Source organism: Ranitomeya imitator, chromosome 1 (assembly GCF_032444005.1).
Source record: "Ranitomeya imitator isolate aRanImi1 chromosome 1, aRanImi1.pri, whole genome shotgun sequence".
Lineage (NCBI taxonomy): Eukaryota > Metazoa > Chordata > Amphibia > Anura > Dendrobatidae > Ranitomeya > Ranitomeya imitator.
The window spans coordinates 841758143-841780037 of NC_091282.1; the positions used below are offsets into that span (position 1 = coordinate 841758143).

At 44.4% G+C, this 21895-nt stretch overlaps 1 protein-coding gene across 4 annotated transcripts in view; it reads left to right on the forward strand.

Annotated features, from left to right (window-relative positions):
• Positions 1-1948: 1948 nt before the first annotated feature.
• SPPL2B (signal peptide peptidase like 2B) overlaps positions 1949-21895 on the forward strand; it is a 98000-nt gene continuing 78053 nt past the window's right edge. For 3 of the 4 annotated variants that reach the window (XM_069740812.1, XM_069740818.1, XM_069740804.1), the window contains exons 1-2: positions 1958-2104; positions 21315-21434. In XM_069740812.1, the coding sequence (XP_069596913.1) occupies positions 2057-2104; positions 21315-21434 (168 nt within the window). In that variant the 5' untranslated portion in view covers positions 1958-2056. Of the gene's footprint in view, positions 2105-21314; positions 21435-21895 lie in introns of all 4 variants that reach the window. The other variant, XM_069740826.1, reaches the window with a different exon arrangement.

Genomic DNA, 21895 nt, shown 5'->3' on the forward strand with positions numbered 1-21895 from the left:
GCAGATTTGGCCCTGCGGGTCTGCAGCAGTTTTCCATGAGGTGTACAGTACCAGGTAAAATATGGAAAATCAAATCCGCAGTGCACATGCTGCGGAAAATTCAGCACGGAAATGCTGCGTTGTTTATTCCGCAGCATGTCAATTCTTTGTGCGGTTTACACCTGCTCCATAATAGGAATCCGCAGGGGTAAAACCGCAGGTGGAATCTGCACAAAAAAAAAGCCGCAAATCTGCAGGTAAAACGCAGGGTGTTTAACTCCGCACAGAAATCTGCAACGTGTTCACATAGACATAGCCCAACAATCACTTTGCACCTTTTGAGAAATGTATCAAAATTTGGGTACATATTACTTTTTTACCCTTTATTATATTTTTTGGGAAGGTGGCAAAAGCAAACAAGCAATTCTGGCATTGTAAAGGATCCAAAAATGTGTTTTTTTTTCCCTATAAGCAAGTGATAATGAAAAGGCCTGGGAGCCACGTATCCTTATACTGTGTAGAGATGCATTACACTGCAGAATTGTCAAGAATACAGCCCCCTTAAGGTAGGGTCACACGACCATTTTCTTTCCATCCCAGAGAATCAGTCTGTTCCGAGCGGCATCGGACGTGGAGGGAACAAAATGTTTCTCCTCTCTCTCCATTTTGACAGTCTGTTAAAACCAGAGCGCACCCAAATGCCATGAGTGCAGCCTGATTTTTTTCATGGACCCATACACTTGCATTGTAGATTTTGACCGGACACTCGGATCATAATCGGACATGTCTCAGGCTACTTTCACACTAGCGTCGGACTCGGCCCGTCGCAGTGCGTCGGGCCGAGGTTCCGACGCTAGCAGTGAATGCGCCGCACAACAGAGGCAGCGGATGCATTTTTCCTGCGCGTCCGCTGCCCCATTGTAAGGTGCGGGGAGGTGGGGGCGGAGTTCCGGCCGCGCATGCGCAGTCGGAAAAAGCGGTCCGTCGGCAGCAAAAAACGTTACATGTAACGTTTTTTGCTTCCAGCGGTCCGCCACAACCGTTGCGACGTGTGGCAATGCGTCGCTAATATTAGTCTATGGGGCAAAAACGCATCCTGCAGACAACTTTGCAGGATGCGTTTTTTCCCATAAGGCTACTTTCACACTAGCGTTTTCTGCAATCCGTCACAATGCGTCGTTTTGCAGAAAAAACGCATCCCGCAAAAGTGCTTGCAGGATGCGTTTTTCCCCATAGACTTGTATTGACGACGCATTTGCGACGGATTGCCACACGTCGCATCCGTCGAGCGACGGATGCGTCGTGCTTTGGCGGACCGTCGGGAGCAAAAACGCTACATGTAACGTTTTTTGCTCCTGACGGACCGCTTTTTCTGACCGCGCATGCGCGGCCGGAACTCCGCCCCCACCTCACAATGGGGCAGCGGATGCACCGGAAAAATGCATCCGCTGCACCCATTGTGCAATGCAGCAAACGCTAGTGTCGAAATCTCTCCCCGACGCATTGCGACGGGGAGATTCCGACGCTAGTGTGAAAGTAGCCTAAATGACGCATTGCGAGGTATTGCAGTTAACGCTAGTGTGAAAGTAGCCTCACTTGGGAAAATCAGATGTGTGCACCCCGTAGAAGATTAAGGGTCATATAATTGGTGATTGCACGAGTCCTTACTCCAATAATTGCGCAGTGTAAACAGGCTGCCAATCACCTGCCACTAGCGCAAAATGTTCTTTTGTAGGGTGAAAAGATCACTTGTCCTGTGCTGCCGAGAACAATGGCAATGATGTGTACAGAACGATCGTTGACTGCTCTGCTCTCGGCAGCACGTTGTACAGGACATGTGCTGCCGAGGACGCTGAGTCGGAGCCCGGCCCAGCCCTTGTGTAGCGCCCGTGACGTCACAGCCCCCTCTCTGCTCTACTGAGGGAGATGTGTCGCTGTTGTGACTCGGAGAGGGCGGGCTTACACGGCATTCGCCCACTGCGCATGTGCACAGCATGGCGCTGAGTACCAGCTGACTGGCTGTGTTCTTGGTTCGGTGTATGTCCTGCCAGGTCGGGGACTCGGGCAGCAGCGAGACATGAAGACCCCCATTTTCCTCCTGTCGTGGGCAGCCATAGCCACCCAGGTGAGAGCCGCTGGTCTTTGTCTTCTCCCTTGTGCAGATGCTGGCACTTGTCATCATGTAGTGGCAGACTCCATGCCATCCTATTACTCATCATGTTCTGTGCCAGTGCCATGCAGTCACAATGCAGACTGGTGACTTCGGAGGATGCAATGATGCATACTATGTATTCTGTGCCAATGCACAAAGGCCAGTAACTGCAATAGTTGGCACCCCCGAGGCAAAGTCTACACATCTCCTTGTTCAAATGCCACTGTGCCATGTATTACAACCCGCAAAGGAGACCTGATCACATCTCCATACTCCGGACATGTCACCGGAGGGCCACGTCCCCCGATGACCTAGCCCACCAGATTTTCACCTGGACTGATCCAGCTTCTAGAAAATCACTATCCGTTTTGAAAATCCATAGTTGGCACTGAAGTCAGCAACTGGAAGCAGTTCTCGGGCCATGCAATGAGACTAGAGGGGGTTAAACCTTGGTTATTGCAGCTGGGCATCTCCAAGGATAAGGCTGCATTCCCTATCCTGATGGCTTGTCCAAGTATGCCCACTGACTGGTTCATACATTTGAAGAAAGCAGCCGCACTCTAAATTTGTATTTTCAAATGCGTATCAAAAGCAAATATTGAAATCACCACAGTAGACCATAAGGGTGTTGAGGTAACATTTAGACCCGATAGCGGGTCTTTTTCAAACCTCACTGGAAAAAACAATAGAGATACATACACCAAATTAGACCTAATAAAGGTAAAAGCTTGTGATACAAAAAATATGGGAAAATCCCAGTGTAAATATATACAATGTCAAATATAAACAGGACCAATACCAGTTATATACAATAGAATACACTCGGTCCAATATGTACCCCTATGTGGAAATATCTACAAAATTCTATACAAAGTATAGAATATACATTCTGCACATCGAGACGGGCCCCTAGAAATGAGAGCTGTGAATTGCGTATGTATAATACCAAATTTACACAAAATAGAGCGCGACCTAAACTGGAAAGCACCACGTATGATCCACATACATATAAAGGCAAAACAGAACTGTTATACCATACATGTGATATATAGACAAAAAGGCAAAACAGTTTTATTATACTTGACTGATTGGTCTCGCCAGCTGCCTGTCCTGGCTGCCGTGACCAATCAGCGACGGGCACAGCCGGCCGAGAATTAGTCCCTCCCTACTCCCGTCCAGTCAGCGCCCGGCGCCCGCTCCATACTCCCCTCCACTCAGCGCTCACACAGGGTTAATGACAGCGTTAACAGACCGCCTTATGCCGCGGGTAACGCACTCCGTTAATGCTGCTATTAACCCCGCGTGACCAACTTTTTATTATTGATGCTGCCTATTGATGCAGCATCAATAGTAAAAAAGATCTAATGTTAAAAATAATAAAAAAACAAAAAACCTGCTATTCTCACCTTCCGTCGTCTGCCGAGGCGCGTGCGGCTGCCGCCAGTTCCATTCCCAGAGATGTATTGCGAAATTACCAACAAGACTTGGTCTCGCAAGACCGCTAAGTCATCTGGGAAATTTTGCAATGCATCGCTGGGAATGGAAGCTGGCGGCAGCCGCGCTCGCATCAACACAGCTTCGCTGGACGCCGGCGGGTGAGTATAGATCTATTTTTTATTTTAATTTTTTTTGTTTTTACAGGGATACGGTGCCCACACTGCTATATACTAAGTTGGCTGTGTTATATACTGCGTAGCTGCTATATACTACGCGGCCAGTGTTAGATACTGTGTGGGCTGTGTTATATACTATGTGGGCAGTGTTATATACTGCGTGGGCAGTATTATAAACTATCTGGCTGCTATATACTACGTGGGCAATACTACGTGGGCTGTGTATATACTATGTGGGCAGTGTTATATACTACGTGGCTGCTATATATTACGTGGGCAGTGTTATATACTGCATGGCCTGTGTTATATACTGCGTGGGCTGTGTTATATACTGTTTGGTACGTGGCCTGTGCTATATACTATGTGGCTGCTATATACATACATGCATACATACATACATACATACATATTCTAGAATATCCAATGCGTTAGAATCGGGCCACCATCTAGTTGTAAATAAGGACACAGCCAGAATAAAGTCTTTTATTTGAAATAAAAGCAAAACACTCTTTTCCTTTTTTTATTTAAAAATAACAAACACGGTTATACTCACCTAATACCCATTCCATTAAGGCCCTTTCTTGTAATAAAACAAAAATAAAAAAACAACCATATCCTTCACCTCTCTGTTGTTCTGTATCACGCCGTAATCCATGTCTGGGGATAAATAGTTTTCATCCTGGATGGTGCCAAGATGCAACCGTCCCGGCTGAGAACCACTGAAGAATAAGCTGCTTCAGCACCTGGCGCAGGGGAACAGCACAAATTGTACCGCTGCTTCCTAGGCGCCAGTACGTGTGATACTGTTGCCACACATATGCCACAAGTTTTACACACCAGGACACTGATATTTCCGGTACTGGAAATATCAGGACGTGTAAAAGCGCCCTAAGATAACTCTCCCTCCAGAGCTTCTTTTACATGAAGGGGTAGTTACCAGTATGATATGTAATGGCCGCTCTCTGCTCTCCTGATCTCACTGCAGAGCTGTGTGTGATTATACCTGACACATCTGCAGGTTCCCCTTATCTTCAATCTCAAAGGGCTGCAATATTGTTACAATACAGCGGTTCAGAGAGCTGTAGGGTATGTTCACACGCTGCGGATTTTGCTGCGGATCCGCAGCGTTTCGGCAGCTGCGGATCCGCAGCAGTTTCCTATGAGTTTACAGTACAATGTAAACCTATGGGAAACGAAATCCGCAGTGCACGTGCTGCGGAAAAAAACGCACGGGAACGCAGCGTTTTATTTTCCGCAGCATGTCAATTCTTTGTGCGGAATTCGCAGCGTTTTTACACCTGCTCCAATAGAAAACTGCAGATGTAAAACTGCAGCGGAATCCACCATAGAAACCGCGATAAATCCGCAGGAAAAAGCGCAGTGGTTTTGCACTGCGGATTTATCAAATCCGCTGCGGAAAAATCCGCAGAGGAGCTTTCTACATGTGCACATACCCTAAAACTGTATTTGCAAGATGAGAAATGTAATTTCTCCTGTTCTGTATTAGTTACATGTCTCACACTGGTAATTCCCCCGTTATGTAAAATAATCTCTAGAGTCACAGTTATCTTCCAGGCAGTGTACTCCCCATAGCCTGGAAGAGCTGGAAGGTCATTCACATAAAAGAAAAATGTGAATTTTTCTGGAATAAGACATCAGATCGCAGATATAAAGATATCACTTTATTCAGCTTCCTATGACCTACATGCACATATACACGTCTTAGGAGGAATTTAATCTTGTGGTATGCACCTTGAACCCATAGGTGCATCTCAAAATTTTGCAATATTGAACTGTGAAAATTTAAACAATTCTTATTTTCCTACAAAAATGTTATCGCCCCCAAATTTTTCATTTTCACAAGCGTAACAGGAGGAAATGGAGCACAAAATTTGTTGTGCAATTTCTCCTGAGTACACAGATTGTCCATACGTGGGGGAAAACTAATGTTTGGGCGCATGGCAGGGCTCGGAAAGGAAGAAGTGGTGTTTTGGAGAGTAGACTTTGATGGAATGGTTTGTGAGCTTCATTTCACGTTTGGAGAGCCCCTGTTGTGCCTAAACAGTGGAAACCCCCCCACAAAGGGACCCTATATTGGAATTTATCTAGTATTTTCCTGGTATGTGAATTTTATAATGCAGCATATGTAAGTTGTATAGAGTGCATTAGGATAACATACGTGAGTTGTGTAGGTAAAAAATGAGTAGTCTATGGATGTGTGGTACAGTTTGAAGCATTGTTTATACACAGACTAGGTTTGTCAGGGCAGGTGTCACATTGCCAAGTGCTGTCCTTTCTTATCCCCATTCTGTAATACTCGGCACCTTTTTTCGATCTTCGTTTCTTTGAGATTTGAGGGACCTCACCAGGAAAATGTTGCCTTGGTACGATACAGGCTCCTTCAGTTCTGGAAGTACTTGGGTGCGGTGGTTGATCATAGATGCGGCTGCTACATTAACTCTATGAGAGTGTCAAAGGCCAGCAGAGCACAGCACTCATTTATCTTTGGTAGTGGGGTCACACAGAGAGATATATGGTGACAGGACGCCCACATGCTGACTCTCACAATCACGCTGACTCTCACAATCACGCTGACGTTCTTACTCTAATGTTGTCACTCACGCGCTGACGTTCATGCGCTGATTCTGTCGCACACGCGCTGATGCTCATACGCTGATGCTCACACTCACACGCTTGCTTACGCTCATGCTCACACTCAGCCCGACACTGTCATTACTAAGCCGATAGTTAAACACAAACACACACAAACCTACACACACATTGTCACCAGCCTATGTAGGAGCGTTAACGGAAAGAACGTACATAGGCTGTTACGAGACAGCAACTGTTAATTTAAAAAGAAAAAAAATTGCGTGGGCTCCCGCGTAATTTTAATAACCAGCAGAGGGAAAGCCGATGGCTGGGGGCAGATGGTTATAGCCTGGGAAGGGGGTAGTACCCATGGAGCTTCCCAGGCTATTAATATCAGCTCACAGCTGTATACTTAGCCTTTACTTGCTATTAAAATGGGGGATCCCCCCAAAAAGTGACATAGGGTACCCCTATAATTATTAACCAGCAAAGGCTAGGCAGACAGCTGCAGGCTGCCTCGAAAGGGGCCATGTATATTGGCAACTCCCAGGCTAAAAACATCAGCTTTCAGCCTCCCCAGAAATGGTGCATCTTATAGATGCGCCAATTCTGGCACTTAGCTTCGCTCTTCCTACTTGCCCTGTAGCTGTGGCAAGTGGGGTTCATATTTGTAGAGTTGATATCAGCTTTGCATTTTCAGGTGACATCAAGCCCACGGCTTAGTAATGTAGAGGATAGGAGGACACCTCTCCATTACTAATTCTATAGTTGTATGGTAAATAAAGACACAGCCAGAATAAAGTCCTTTATTAATCTTAATTAAACCATACTTACCGAACGCCTAATCCCTGACTCCCTCGTCTCCTTCAACAAAAATAAAATAATAAACCACAAATATTCCTCACCTGTCCGACGAGAAGATAATCTATAATGTCCCACGACGATACTGATCACTTTGAGAGCAGTTACATCAGTGATGTGACTGCTCTCAAAGACAGTCAGTGATACACTGACAGGAGGTAATCCTCCCGCAGTGTATTACTGAGCTGCAGTGAGAGTTCACCGGAGTTCATTGTCTCCGTGAGCTCCCTTATGGCAGCGCTGCTGCGTTGGAAACTTCTCACACAGCGGTAGTGCCGTAAGTGAGAGCACCGAGCTAATTAACTCCGGTAAACCCTCATGGCGGCACAGTGATACACTGCAGGGGGATTACCTCTTGTCAGTGAGTCACCGGCGGCCAGGTAGAGTGGTCACATCTCCCAATGTGACTGGTCTACACGTGAGATTGCCGTGGGACAATCTGGATTACCTGGACTACAACGGACAGGGAGTATATGTTGTAATTGACAGCACTGAGCTAATGAACTCCGGTGAACTCTCATGGCGGCGCAGTGATACATTGCAGGAGGGATTACCTCCTGTCAGTGTGTCGCCGGCGGCCATCTGGATTGCCTGGACTACAATGGACAGGGAATATATGTTGGTTTATTATTTTACATTATTTCTAGGAGACGAGGGCATCGGGGATTTGGTGTGAGGTGAGTATAATGGGTTTTTATTTTTATGTTAACATACATTCACATAGTAGCCAAAAACTGCATGCTGTGCTAAAGTGCAAAGGCATAAATGGAGGTAGGAATGTATTTACCTATAGCAGCAGACCAGTAGATGGACCCAATCTACCCTTGGGTCCATCTACTGGTCTGCTGCTATAGGTAAATACATTCCTACCTCCATTTATGCCTTTGCACTTTAGCACAGCATGCACTTTTTGGCTACTATGTGAATAGATACAGCCGTATCATTCAGGGATCCTTTAGGTTCATATACCTTATGTGTTAGGTTAGCTTTGTCTGCCAACATACACTTGATTTAACCCTTGGTATCCGTGACATTCTTCAGCCATTGCTCTCTTAGGCATATTAATTCAGCCCATATCCCTTAGGCATCTCTTTTTCTATGGCACACTTATGGTCCTTATATATAGATGTACTGTGTAACACTCATGCCTTATTGACTCCTGTGGGTTTTATATGTATTTATTTGGGATCATATGATTTATGTTAGGTATTATATGTATTTTCCTCAGCAGACAGTATAATTCTGTCTCATGTATTTCCACTGACTGTTATTGGACTCTAATAGAATTTTTAATTGTACTATTAATAAAATTCAGTTTTTATTGGCATTTAAAGGGAACCTGTCACCCCGAAAATCGCGGGTGAGGTAATCCCACCGGCATCAGGGGCTTATCTGCAGCATTCTGTAATGCTGTAGATAAGCCCCCGATGTTACCTGAAAAAGGAGAAAAAGACGTTAGATTATACTCACCCAGGGGCGGTCCCGCTGCTGGTCAGGTCGGATGGGCGTCTCCGGTCCGCTGCGGCGCCTCCTATCTTCTTTCCATGACGTCCTCTTCTGATCTTCAGCCACGGCTCCGGCGCAGGCGTACTTTGCTCTGCCCTGGCCTGGCGCAGGCGCCGGGCCTCTGACCTTTCCGGCGCCTGCGCACTGCAGTACTATCCTCTGCCCTCAAGAGGGCAGAGCAAAGTACGCCTGCGCCGGAGCCGTGGCTGAAGATCAGAAGAGGACGTCATGGAAAGAAGATAGGAGGCGCCGCAGTGGACCGGAGACGCCCATCCGACCTGACCAGCAGCGGGACCGCCCCTGGGTGAGTATAATCTAACGTCTTTTTCTCCTTTTTCAGGTAACATCGGGGGCTTATCTACAGCATTACAGAATGCTGCAGATAAGCCCCTGATGCCGGTGGGATTACCTCACCCGCGATTTTCGGGGTGACAGGTTCCCTTTAAGCTTCCGTTGTGGTTCTATTGTCTGATATTTGTTGAAATTTGGAAGTGCCTTATTTTTAGGCTATTGTTTTGGATAATACATGTTATAGATAGGGTCGGTGTCCTACCACTGATGTCTATGCCCAGGGCTGCCGTATTTGCAGAGTGTAATTGGCGTACAGCGACTCTTACACTCCTGCAAAGCAAAATGGCAGCCCCCAGTGGCTGCAAAAAAATGAATAAAAATGAACTATAAATACTGTGCACTTAAAATGTTGTAAAAATAAGGAATGTAACTTTTTTTTTTTTTTTAATTATATAAAAACGTGGCACCTTCCCTTTTAAGAATGAATGGAACAGCAGATCGCATGATCAACCACCGCTCATTAACATGAAACTCTTCTGAGTCCTGGTTCTTGGGATCAGCAATCAGACTTCCGGTAATGGGAAGTTATCCCCTATCTTATGGATGGAGGATAACTTCCAAATTTGAGAATCCCACTTTAAGGGCTCATACCCATCAGCGTTATGTAAAATTGGTTCAATATTTTTCCTGAAAAGTCGAAAGTGTCATGCGAGTACAATGCAAGTTTTGTCACATAGCATCCGTTTTACATGAGTATGCAATGCGATGTTAACAAAACTTTTACATAGAAAACTATTTGTAAATGAGAATTACTATCAAAATATTCTCCAATACATAGGGAGAAATACACTGCTCAAAAAAATAAAGGGAACACTTAACAGAATATAACTCCAAGTAAATCAAACTTCTGTGAAATCAAACTGTCCACTTAGGAAGCAACACTGATTGACAATCAGTTTCACATGCTGTTGTGACAACAGATGGAAATTATTGCCAATTAACAAGACACCCTCAATAAAGGAGTGGTTCTGCTGGAGGGGACCACAGACCACATCTCAGTACCAATGCTTTCTGGCTGATATTTTGGTCACTTTTGAATGTTGGTTGTGCTTTCATACTCGTACAATGAGACAGACTCTACAACCGACACAAGTGGCTCAGGTAGTGCAGCTCATCCAGGATGGCACATCAATGCGAGCTGTGGGCAAGTAGGTTTGCTGTGTCTGTCAGCGTAGTGTCCTGAGGCTGGAGGCGCTACCAGGAGACAGGCAAGTATACCAGGAGACGTGGAGGGGGCCGTAGGAGGGCAGCAACCCAGCAGCAGGACCACTATCTCAGCCTTTGTGCAAGGAGGAACAGGAGGAGCACTGCCAGAGCCCTGCAAAATGACCTCCAGCAGGCCACAAATGTGCATGTGTCTGCACAAACAGTTAGAAACCGACTCTAGGAGGATGGTCTGAGTGCCCAACGTCCACAGATGGGGGTTGTGCTCACAGACCAACACCGTGCAGGACGCTTGGCTTTTGCCACAGCACACCAGGATTGGCAGATTCGCCACTGGCGCACTGTGCTCTTCACAGATGAAAGCAGGTTCACACTGAGCACATGTGACAGATGTGACAGAGTCTGGAGATGCCGGGGAGAGCGATCTGCTGCCTGCAACATCCTTCAGCATGACCGGTTTGGCAGTGGATCAGTAATGGTGTGGAGTGGCATTTCTTTGGAGGGCCACACAGCCTTCCATGTGCTCGCCAGAGGTAGCCTGATTACCATTAGGTACCGAGATGAGATCCTCAGACCCCTTGTGAGACCATATGCTGGTGCGGTTGGCCCTGGGTTCCTCCTAATGTAGGACAATGCTAGACCTAATGTAGCTGGAGTGTGTCAGCAGTTCCTGCAAGATCAAGACATTGAAGTTATGGACTGGCCCGCCCGTTCCCCAGACCCGAATCTGATTGAGCACATCTGGGACATCATGTCTCGGTCCATCCACCAACGTCACGTTGCACTACAGACTGTCCAGAAGTTGGCGGATGCTTTAGTCCAGGTCTGGGAGGAGATCCCTCAGAAGACCATCCGCCGCCTCATCAGGAGCATGCCCAGGCATTGTACAGTAGGGAGGTCATACAGGCACGTGGAGGCCACACACAATACTGAGCACCTTGTCCTTGTCATGAGGTATTTCCACTGAAGTTAGATAAGCCTGCAATTTAATTTTCCACTTTGATTTTGAGTATCATTCCAAATCCAGACCTCCATGGGATATTCATTTTGATTTACATTGATATAATTGTTATGTTTTATTCTGAACACATTCCACTATGCAATGAATAAAATAATTTGTGTTCCCTTTATTTTTTTAGCAGTGTATATGAGTAAGATATATAATTATTTCTTTGCATGTGTAGCTTACTTTACATGTATTTAAGTCCTAAATAAATAAAAGAAAAAAATGGCGTGGGTTCCCCAGAAATTTTAATAACCAGCTGAAGGGAAGCAGACAGTTGGGCACTGATGGTTTTTAGCCTGAGAAGTGGGTAATAAACATGGAGCTTCCCAAGCTATTAATATCAGCTCACAGGTATATACTTAGCCTTTACTGGTTACTAAAATGGGGGAAGTCCCCAAAAAATGATGTGAGGCCCTCATATAATTAGTAACCAGTAAAGGCTCAGCAAACAGCTGTGGGCTGATATTACTAGGCTAGGAAGGGGCAAAGGAAATTGGCCTGCTCCCAGACTAAAGACATCATCCGCTCTTAGCCACCCCAGAAATGGCGTATCCAATTCTGGCTTTTGGCCTCTGCTCTTTCCACTTGCATTGGTGCGGTGGCAAGTGGGGTAATAGTGTTGGAGTTGATGTCAGCTTTATTTTGGTAGGTGACATCAAGCCCAGGGGTTAGTAATGGAGAGGAGCCTATAAGATGCTGCCATTACTAACCCCTTACTCAAATTGTAAAAAAAAAAAAGAAAAAAAAACACAACCGGAAGAAAGTTCTTTATTTGAAATAACCCCCCCTTTTACCCATTTTATTGTAAAAATTAAAAATAAAAAGACAAACTTATACTCACCTGTCTGATGAAAAGATAATTTGTCGATTCCCAAGTCTCTTGTAAAAGATAAAAAAAATAATACACCACCATATTCCTGACCTGTCCAACGTGAAGATAATCCATTTGTCCCTTGATGAGTCTAGCTCTGCTACATCTAGATGCCGTGCTGAACGTTGGCATGATGCTCGCGTTCAGCCTGGCATCCAGCAGAGACACTGATCTGCGTATGATATTGTAGCATCAGTGTCTCGCAGTGACGTGACTAAGCTCAGTGGCGTTCATAGGCGATGAACTCACTGACATCACTTCTAGGGTGTGAGAACTTTCTTTAGACTATTTTCCTTGAAGCAGAGGCTGAAGTTTATTCTGAGAGCATATAAGAGCAGTATACGGAATGCAGAGAGTTCCAGCATGCAGTAGACGAGCAAAACCACGCTGGGATATCTGGCGATGGTCTGGCTTCGAACCATGGCATGGGGGCTTTTTACACATGACTTGGAAAAAGAAAGCTACACATTACGGCAAAATAACCTCATAAGGCAGACAGAGACATGTACTTTAACATGCATACAATGACACAGCATGACATTAATGAATATTACCGCAAACTGCATTACAATCTATACATTTCCATGTTCCTTTTAGCTAATGTCTTTACTCCCATCTCTACACTTAGCCTAGTCACATAATTCTTCACATTTTGACAACTGTATTGTTCTGGATTCTATATCACTATAACAGGCACACTATATACTACCACTTATTTATCACATTGCCCTGCAGCTGTTCCATTTAACCTTTATGTTCACCATCCATACCTGCTAATGTCCTTGATGTCGTTCTATGTCTCCATTCTGGCTAAAGCTCCCATAACTGTATCTCATTAGCAGCCAAGTCAGTAGGACTGATCATTCTCTTACAAAAATGAAGAGGTTTTAAACAATGCCCTGAAAAAATAAAAAATGCATGTCCCTTTTTTTTAACCAAATCCTGATGGAATCCACTCCAAACTACATGCTGTCAGAAGTCTGCAAAGAACACTTAAAGAATTTTTTTTTCTAAAACTTTTCAAAACCATATCTGGAAAAGATGATCTACTCCAAAAATTAAGGAGCTGTTCCTGAACTGTTTTCCACTGTAAAAAAAAAAAAAAAAAAACCTCATCATTTTTTTTTTAAAACTGCTGAAAAACCTGGTCGTGAAATTAGTCTAAGGGCTCTTTCACATGTCCGTGTCTCCGGTACGTGTCGTGACAGTTTTCACACGTACCATAGACACTTACACACGTAGGCCCATTCAAGTGAATGAGTCTGTGCACGTCAGTGTGTTTGCGTGGACCGTGTATCCGTGGGCAAAACACGCCAACATGTCTGTTTTTTTCCATCAGCATATGCCGCAAAACGGCCCGCACACGAATGTCACACATTGATGTCATCTGTGTGACGTGCATGGGTGCCAGAGAAGATGCGGTACAGTAAGCGCTGTTCCCCCGTGCCGGTTGCTGAAGTCGGCTCTCATCATTCTTCCCTGCTCTGCCGGCAATCAGCGGGAGCAGGGGTGAATGATGAGTTATAATCAAATGAGAACAATGACAGCAGGCGATGGCTGATGGGACTACTACTCCTATCAGCCTACACCTGCTGCCGCTAATAACAGTGATAGCTGGAGAGGCTGATGGGAGAATTTATCACCTGCTGCCTGCGCCATAAATATATGAAAAATACAATGTGCATTCCCCTGTATTTTCTATAACCAGACAGGCAAAATTCAGAGCTGGGATCTGCAACCCTCAGCTGTCAGCTTCAGCAAGGCTTGTTATCAAGAATATAGGGTTTCCCTATAGGCTGTTTTTTAATTATTTAAATAAATAAAAAAAAGTTGTGGGGTATCTCACATTTTTGACAACCACCCTTGCTAAAACTGACAGCTGGGGGATGGTATTCTCAGGCTGGTAAGTGGCCATGGATATAGACCCCCACAACCTAAAAATAGCAGCCCAGAAAAGGTGCATCTCTTTGCCCGGTTCTTCCCACTTGTCCTGTGGCAGTGGTAAGTGGGTTTCATATTTGTGTGGTTGATGTCACGTTTGTATTGTCAGGTGACATCAAGCCCACAGCTTAGTAATGGAGAGGCGTCTATAAGACACGGTGACTTTAGCACAGTGCGGAAAAGTCAGTGATGATGTCACCACAGTTAAAGCTCAGTAAGTTCACTGCCGATCACTGTGAGAATTTCTCACTGTACCGCTTCTTCCCTGGCACCTGTCTGTGTGGTACTGATGCGGCACACAGTTGCCACACGTATGCCGCAAGTATTACACACACAGACACTGTCCTCTCCGGTACCGTTTTTTCCCGGAAAAAACAGAAGCAGAGATATGTGTCCATGTGTGTAATACTTGTGGCACATGTGTGGCAGCCATGTGCTGCATCAATACCACACATGCCGGCGCCTGAGAAGCAGCGGTATAGTTAGCGCTTTTCCCTCGCGCCGGGTGCTGAAGTCGGCTCTCATCATTCTCCCCTGCTCATGCAGCGATAAGCACGAGCAGGGGAGAATGTTGAGCATTGTATTCAACTGATAACAGTGAGAGCAGGCGGTGGCTGATGGGACTACTACTCCCATCAGTCTACACCTGCTTCTGCTAATAGCAGTGAGAGCAGGTGGCGGCTGATGGGAGTATTCATCAGCTGCCACCTGCGCTATAAATAATTAAATTAAAAAAAGGCGTGGGTTCCCCTGTATTTTTGGTAACCAGCCAGGCAAAACTAACAATTGAGGGCTGCAACCCTCAGCTGTCAGTGTTGGCAAGGCTGGTTATCAAGAATGGAGGTGTTACCATGTTGTTTTTAAAAATTATTTAAATAATTTTAAAAAGCGTTGTGGGGTCCTCCCCATTTTTTTTACAACCAGCTGTGCTAAAGCAGACAGCTGGGGACTTGTATTCTCAGGCTGGTAAGAGGCCGTGGATATTGCCTCCAGCCAAAAAATAAAATCTATTAGCCGCCCAGAAAAGACACTTTCTATTAGATGCGCCAATACTGGTGCTTTGCCAGCTCTTCCACTTGCCCTGTAGCGGTGGCAAGTGGGGTTCATATCTGTGGGGTTCATGTCACCTTTGTATTGTCTGGTGACATCAAGCCCATAGGTTAGTAATGGAGAGGCGTCTATAAGGGTATCAATGAAGAGAAAAAAAAGTATTGCTGCACAGCCTGAATGTAACGTACTGGTAAGAACACAGTAACTTGTGGGTGTAGGGCTTCAGTAACTGGAGGTGCTCGCATACGAAAAAACAAACAATCCAGTATAAATATGAAAAAAGAAGAATTGCGGCAGCACTCACCAGATTGCGTAGATAAAACCTTTATTGAAGGTAAAAAATCCATCATGACGTGTTCACGGCTCGGGGGAGTGCGGACATAGTGGAAGTGAGCAGGGGAAGACTATAAGGGTATGTTTCCACGTGGCATATTTTCTGAGGATTGGATGCTGCGTACAGCCGCAGCGTCTAATCCGCAGCATCCAGATGTTACAGCATAGTGGAGGGAATTTTCTGACATCCCATCTCCACTATGCGTACAAAGATGCAGGTGGCAAACCTGTGTATACACACATGCAGCACATTTTTATGGACCGCAGCGTGTCTATTTATCTTGCGGAGACACACAGTCTCCGCAAGATAAATAGCACTGTTCTATGTATAGGATGCGGCGATTCTGCATGTGTTCAATGTACACATGCGGAATCACCGCTCGTACAAAAGCTGGCAGCGCTTTGGACGGGGCGGGTGTCTGCCATTCCGGACCATGGAAACATAGCCTAAGGCTACTTTCACACTGGCGTTTTTTGCCAGACGTCGCAATGCGTCGTTTATGGCAAAAAACGCATCCTGCAAAGTTGTTTGCAGGATGCGTTTTTGCCCCATAGATTAACATTAGCGACGCATTGCGACGGTTGCGCCGTGTTGTGGCGGACCGCCGGGAGCAGAAAACATTAAATGTAAGGTTTTTTGCTCCTGACGGACCGCTTTTTCCGACCGCGCATGCGCGGCCAGAACTCCGCCCCCACCTCCCCGCACCTCACAATGGGGCAGCGGATGCGCCGGAGAAATGCATCCGCTGCACCCGTTGTGCAGTGCGTCAAACGTTGGCGTCGGAATCTCTGCCCGACGCATTGCGACGGGGAGATTCCGACGCTAGTGTGAAAGTAGCCTTAGACGCCTGTCCATTACTAATCCTTTAGTTATATTGTAAATAAACACACAGCAAGTATAAAGTCCTTAATTTGAAATCAAAACAAAACACTTTCCATTTTTATTTTAAAATAACAAACACAGTTTTACTTACCTAGCACCCATTCCATTGAAGCCGCCGTCTACTGTAATAAAACAAAAATTATAAAACAACAATATCCCTCACCTGTCTGGCGTTCTGTTCTACGCCGTAATCCATGTTTGACAAGATAGAGGATTTTGTGGATATAGTCCACACTGCCGATAATGATATAAAGTCTAGGTGTTCAAATAGACAAAAAGTGGTTTAATTCAGCACGTTTCAAGGTTCAAATGACCTCTTCCTCAGGACATAACCAGAAGTTATGGGGTTATGCCTTGAGGAAGAGATCATTTGAACCTTGAAACGCATTGAATGAAACCATTTTTTGTCTATTTGAACACCTTAACTTTATATCATTATCGTCAGCGTGGACTATATCCACAAAATCCTCTATCTTGTCATATCTGATACGGTCTCTTGCGGACCCGTGGATCTGCTGCAGCTGGAATCCTCATTGAGATCTATATGCCTTACCAAAACATCTATCAGGTTAGTGCAATTTGAATTGAATGAAAATTGTGTCCATTGGATAAGACCCTATGTCACGATAATATAAGAATACCATGGTCTGAGGGTTTTTTCAGAAGGTACCATGGTTCCCGTAACACTGCCTATGAAGCTTTTATTCTCTGTCTTGGCCTGCAGGCAACTCCCTCACCCCTGAATACAGCGTTAACTTGAAACTCCATTGTGGGACTCTGTCTCCCCCATCCCTTTTGAATGCAGGAGTGTGTAGAAATCCTTTGTCTGAAAGCCATGTGCTCTCATGCTCATCTACAACCTTAATAGTAAGGCATAACTTGACCCCAATTAGTGACAGAGATATGGAAGTTATATATTTGGTATGTGCATTGACCGCACCATTCCACAGTGCGTTTTCTAGGCACTGCGCCTAGTGGATACGGAGAAACGGATTGATGCTTAACGGGTTCATAACCACATCATGTTTGGGCTCAAATTAACACCTAGCTCATGCCCGGAAGAAGGGTAGTTCTGTGATTGCTATATGAGGTTGCATCCTGGAGCTACGGGAGATATGAATGTTCCATAACACTGAGTCCCTCTGAGAAAGTAGAAATGCATTCCATTTCTCCACTCTGATGTCACGAACAAGGGGTATAAGACCCTGAGAGTTCAGTTTTCATTATCCTTTGGCCAGCAAGCTAGCTGAGAGACACTCTGCAATTCTTGATGTATCGCCCCTCTCCTGAGCCACATGGTCTGCCAGGAGCTGATATGATATAAGGAACTGTAAGTGTTTTTTCTTCTGTTAATCCCTTTTTATTTGTAATTGTCTGTACATGCAATATTTGTCTTCTTTTGTAATACCTTTTTGTACTTCTGTAAACACTGCCTACCTTTTTGGGAGTAAAATATATAAAATTACCAGCTCGTCTCTCCTTGCTCTATAACGAACTGTCACGTCCTCTGAAGTGAATTATGCTACTAATTTAGGTTGGCTCTGGACCCGTTACTACGTAGAAAATCGGAGCTGGTGGCAGCGGATTTGTTCTTTGCGTTTAGGAGGCTTTGTAGCGACGACGGCGTTGATAATTATTGTTCCCGCCTGAGTGGGAGTAGTTATATTGCCCTTGCTGCAGGGTGCCCATTAGCCAGTACAAAGTAAGGCAGCCTTTCTGGTGACTAATTATCCTAGGTGCAGTGTCCTGTCTGACCTTAAAGTAAGGGGGATGCCAGAGAGCTGCAAGTTCCAAACCGGAACTGGGAAGTGGGATGTAGATAAATCCCCTTCAGAAAGAACCAGGGGCAACCAAACAACCCCGGTTTGTGACAAATTGGTGTGAGTGGTGGGGACGATAAAGGTATCTTCCCCGTGAACCGTGACATACGGTGGGATTCCTGACACCCTATTGCGCTGATCTCTCCTACAGTTTCATCCTGTAATCCATGTTTGGGGATAAATAGTTTTCAACCTGGACAGTGTCAAGATGTGACCGGTAAAGCTGACAATCACTGATGAATGAGGTGCTGCGAGTGCAACATCAGTGAGCAGCGGTGACCTCATTGAGGTTACCGTGGGTCACTGAGGCTCCGTTCCCAGCCCGTCTGAACTGCGGTGACCTCAGCACAGTGAGTTCACCGCAGTTCAGCTCAGTGAGCTCACGCAGATCTTTGATCAGCGGTGAACTCACTGCTGTGAACTCGGTGACTTTTCACAGTTGTTTTTTTTTCTTCTTCAAATGCCCATATTTTTCATGGTGCCCATACTTTTCATGGTTCTTTGAACATTCAAAATTACAGTGAAATTGTAAATGCTTAACAAACAATGGTTAGTATTTTTATTTTCCTTTTTTCGGTCAGTGGCTCTTTTTTTCCTGTTTGTTGTTTATGTTTAGGGTTTTTTGGGGGGGTTTCAAATAGACTTTTTTTGTGGAACATGAAAAACACATTTAAAAATCTAACATTTTAAGAAGAGCCATAATAGAAACACACCTCATTCTGTTTAACTTTCTCTTGACATCAGCACAGACTGAGTTACTGCAAATGGATATACTTGTATATCCAGGTGATTTTACATTTTCTTAACCTATTAGAAAATTTCAGAAATCACTTGTGAGTTCAAAATGCTCACTAGACCCCCAAATTCCTTGAAGTTACCAAAATGGGGTCACTTGTGGGTGTTTCTCCTATTTTTGGCACCTCAGTGGCTCTGCAAATACAACATGGCGTTCCCAATACGTTCCAGCAAAACATGAGCTCTAAACATTAAATAGTCCTCCTTCCCATCCAAGCAGTCATATAGGCTCATACAATAGTTTCTGGCCACATGAGGTGGAAGGAGGGTATTGGCGTACTTGGGAGAAAACGAGCAACACAATCTATTGTGCAATTTCTCTTGTTACCCATGTGAAAATGAGAAATTTGGGACTAAAGCAATATTTTTACGACTTTTCTTTTTTTTTTTAAAGATTTTTGGTGTTTTGGTACCTTGAGGGTCCTGAGAATGTGACATCATTTCACAATCTCTTCCAGACAAATTTGTGCTCCAAAAATCAGTTTACACAACTTTATGCCCAAACAATAGTTTCCGACCGCATATGGGGTATCTGTGTACTCAATAGAATTTGCGCAACAACTTGCAAGGTCCATTTTCTCCTTTTACACGTGTGAAACTGAAATATTTGGGGCTAAAGCAACATTAGTGTAAGAAAAAAATGTAGTTTTCATTTTTTTTATTTTTTTTAATCCAAAGTTAGCATTAATTTTATTAAATTACATGAGGGTTAACACATTTCCTTAATGCAGTTTTGAATACTTTGAGGGGTCCAGATTTTAAAGTGGAGTCTTATTTGCAAGTTTTCTGACATATCGGCTGCTCAAAGTTACTCAAAAGTGGAATGGTCTCTAAATTGCTGCTAGACTTTAAGGGCCTAATTCATCAAGACCAGTGATTTTTCTCGCCAGCCTTGATAAGGGGGGTGTATAAGACTTAGATACTGCTGATTCATGAATCTGGATCATCTGTTGAATAGGCCACTCCAGAAATCTTACTCCGGTCATAAACTGGAATAAGATTTGTGGCACAGGGAACACCACAGCTCTTCATGAATTAGGCAAGCTGTGCACAGTGTCACACTACAGATTCATCAATTTTGGCGTAGCTGAGAGAAACTGGCATGAAAACAGAGTTGCTCCAAAATTGTGCCTTTTCGAAGCTTTTACATAACATTTTTGGCGTAAAAGCTGTGATGAATCATGCCCTATATCCTTCTATTATTCTAGCAGAAAACAATGTATTAAAAATGATGGTTGTGTAAAGTAGACATGTAAAAGTTAATTAGTAACTATTTTATGTGGTATGACCCTCTGTTTCAAGGGCATAGGATTTCAAAGTTCGAGAATTGCACATTTATTTTACATTTTTGTGAAAAAGGCAAATATCAACCTAAATTAAGTACTACCATAAAGTACAATGTGTCAGGAAAAACTCATTCTCAGAATTACCGGGATATGTTGAAGCGTTCCCGGGGCTATTACCACATAAAGGGACAATGATCAGATTTGAAAAGTGTTACCTGGTCAGGAAGGTGAAAAATTGCTTTTGATTAATGGGGTTGAAATGTCCAACGGGTTGTCTGCTTTAGGGTAAGTTCACATTTGGCGTTTTTTTCAGCATATTTTTTCTACAGGAAAACCTGATCTCTTAGTAGGAAAGAAGCATGTTTTTGGTTTTTTTTCTGCGATTTTTGTCATGCTAGATTTGTCTCTTGTGCATGCTGATAAAGTTTAGTGTTGAAAAAAAAAAGTCCTATTCTATTGAATCAGGTTTGGCACAAAAACACATTCATTTCTGTGGGTGAAAAACGTTGAAAGAAGTGACATGCTCCATTGTGCAAAAAACACTGCAAAGCACAAAATCCCGATGACAATAAAACCAATGTGTGTGTATGAGATTTCAGAAATCTCATAGACTTTGCTCGTACTGTAAAACGCAGCTGAAAATTTGCACAAGAACGCATGAAAAAAAAGCTGCAAAAATGCCTAGTATAAACTTAGCCTTATGGTAGCTAAAATATGACTTAAGAAAAATGTTTTTTTATTTTTTTCAGTCCTCGGGAAAGAGCAAGGAGTGAGGGGTAGATGCATGCAGAACCTTATCTGTGTAAATTGTACATGGTGTTGCTATTGCACCAATATAATAGAGCTGATAGTAAAACCCGTCCTCTGCTGACCCTGTCTAGACAGCAACGCTGACAGGCGAGCCGCAGGAAACGGAATGCATCAGCATATTGTGCGTGCCCTAGGGTTCATTATAGAAACTGGAATTGTTCACAATATTTTTATAGTTATATTGAAAATCTGTCTGAAATGTTACTCTTTGTATCATGTTTTTTCCTTAGATTTAGCACTTGCACTTGTAATGTAACCACGTTCCTCAGAGCTTGTCCTCCTTTCTTTTTTTTTTCTTTAGGTACTTTCTGAATATGGGATGGTTCATGTTACATCAGATAAAAGTGGCGGCAGTGCCAAAGATTACTGTATTCTTTTCAACTCGGAATGGGCCCACCTGCCTCATGACCTCACCAAAGCTGTAAGTAGAATGCTGTAGATAAGCCCCTGATGCTGGTGGGCTTAGCTCATCGTCGATTTTGGGGGTGTCAGGTTTCCTTTAAGTAAAAGAGCCACCTTCAGCAGCACGAAGGCTGCATTCTGTGAAGGTGGCTCTTCTGTTTAGCATCCCTAGGAATGCTGAATTAATCACTTCTATAAATTTGGCGCCATACCTCTATTGAGTCAGGGAGGTATGATTTTTACGCCTCGCAGCCGTCCACCATCCCACCGGGCGCCGCCTCCTCTCTGTTGTGACGTCACTGGGCCTTCGTGTAGCCAAGGCCCCAGATCCCGCCCCACGGTGTTTTATGAATCTGGCGCCTGCACAGTGGAGCGGGTCACCGTGCTCCATTGAAGATAGTGCCGAAGTCTCTAGGCTCCCCCTCTCAGCCTAGATACCAATAAACATAAAATAGCGAGATCGCCCCTTTTGTGTCTCCC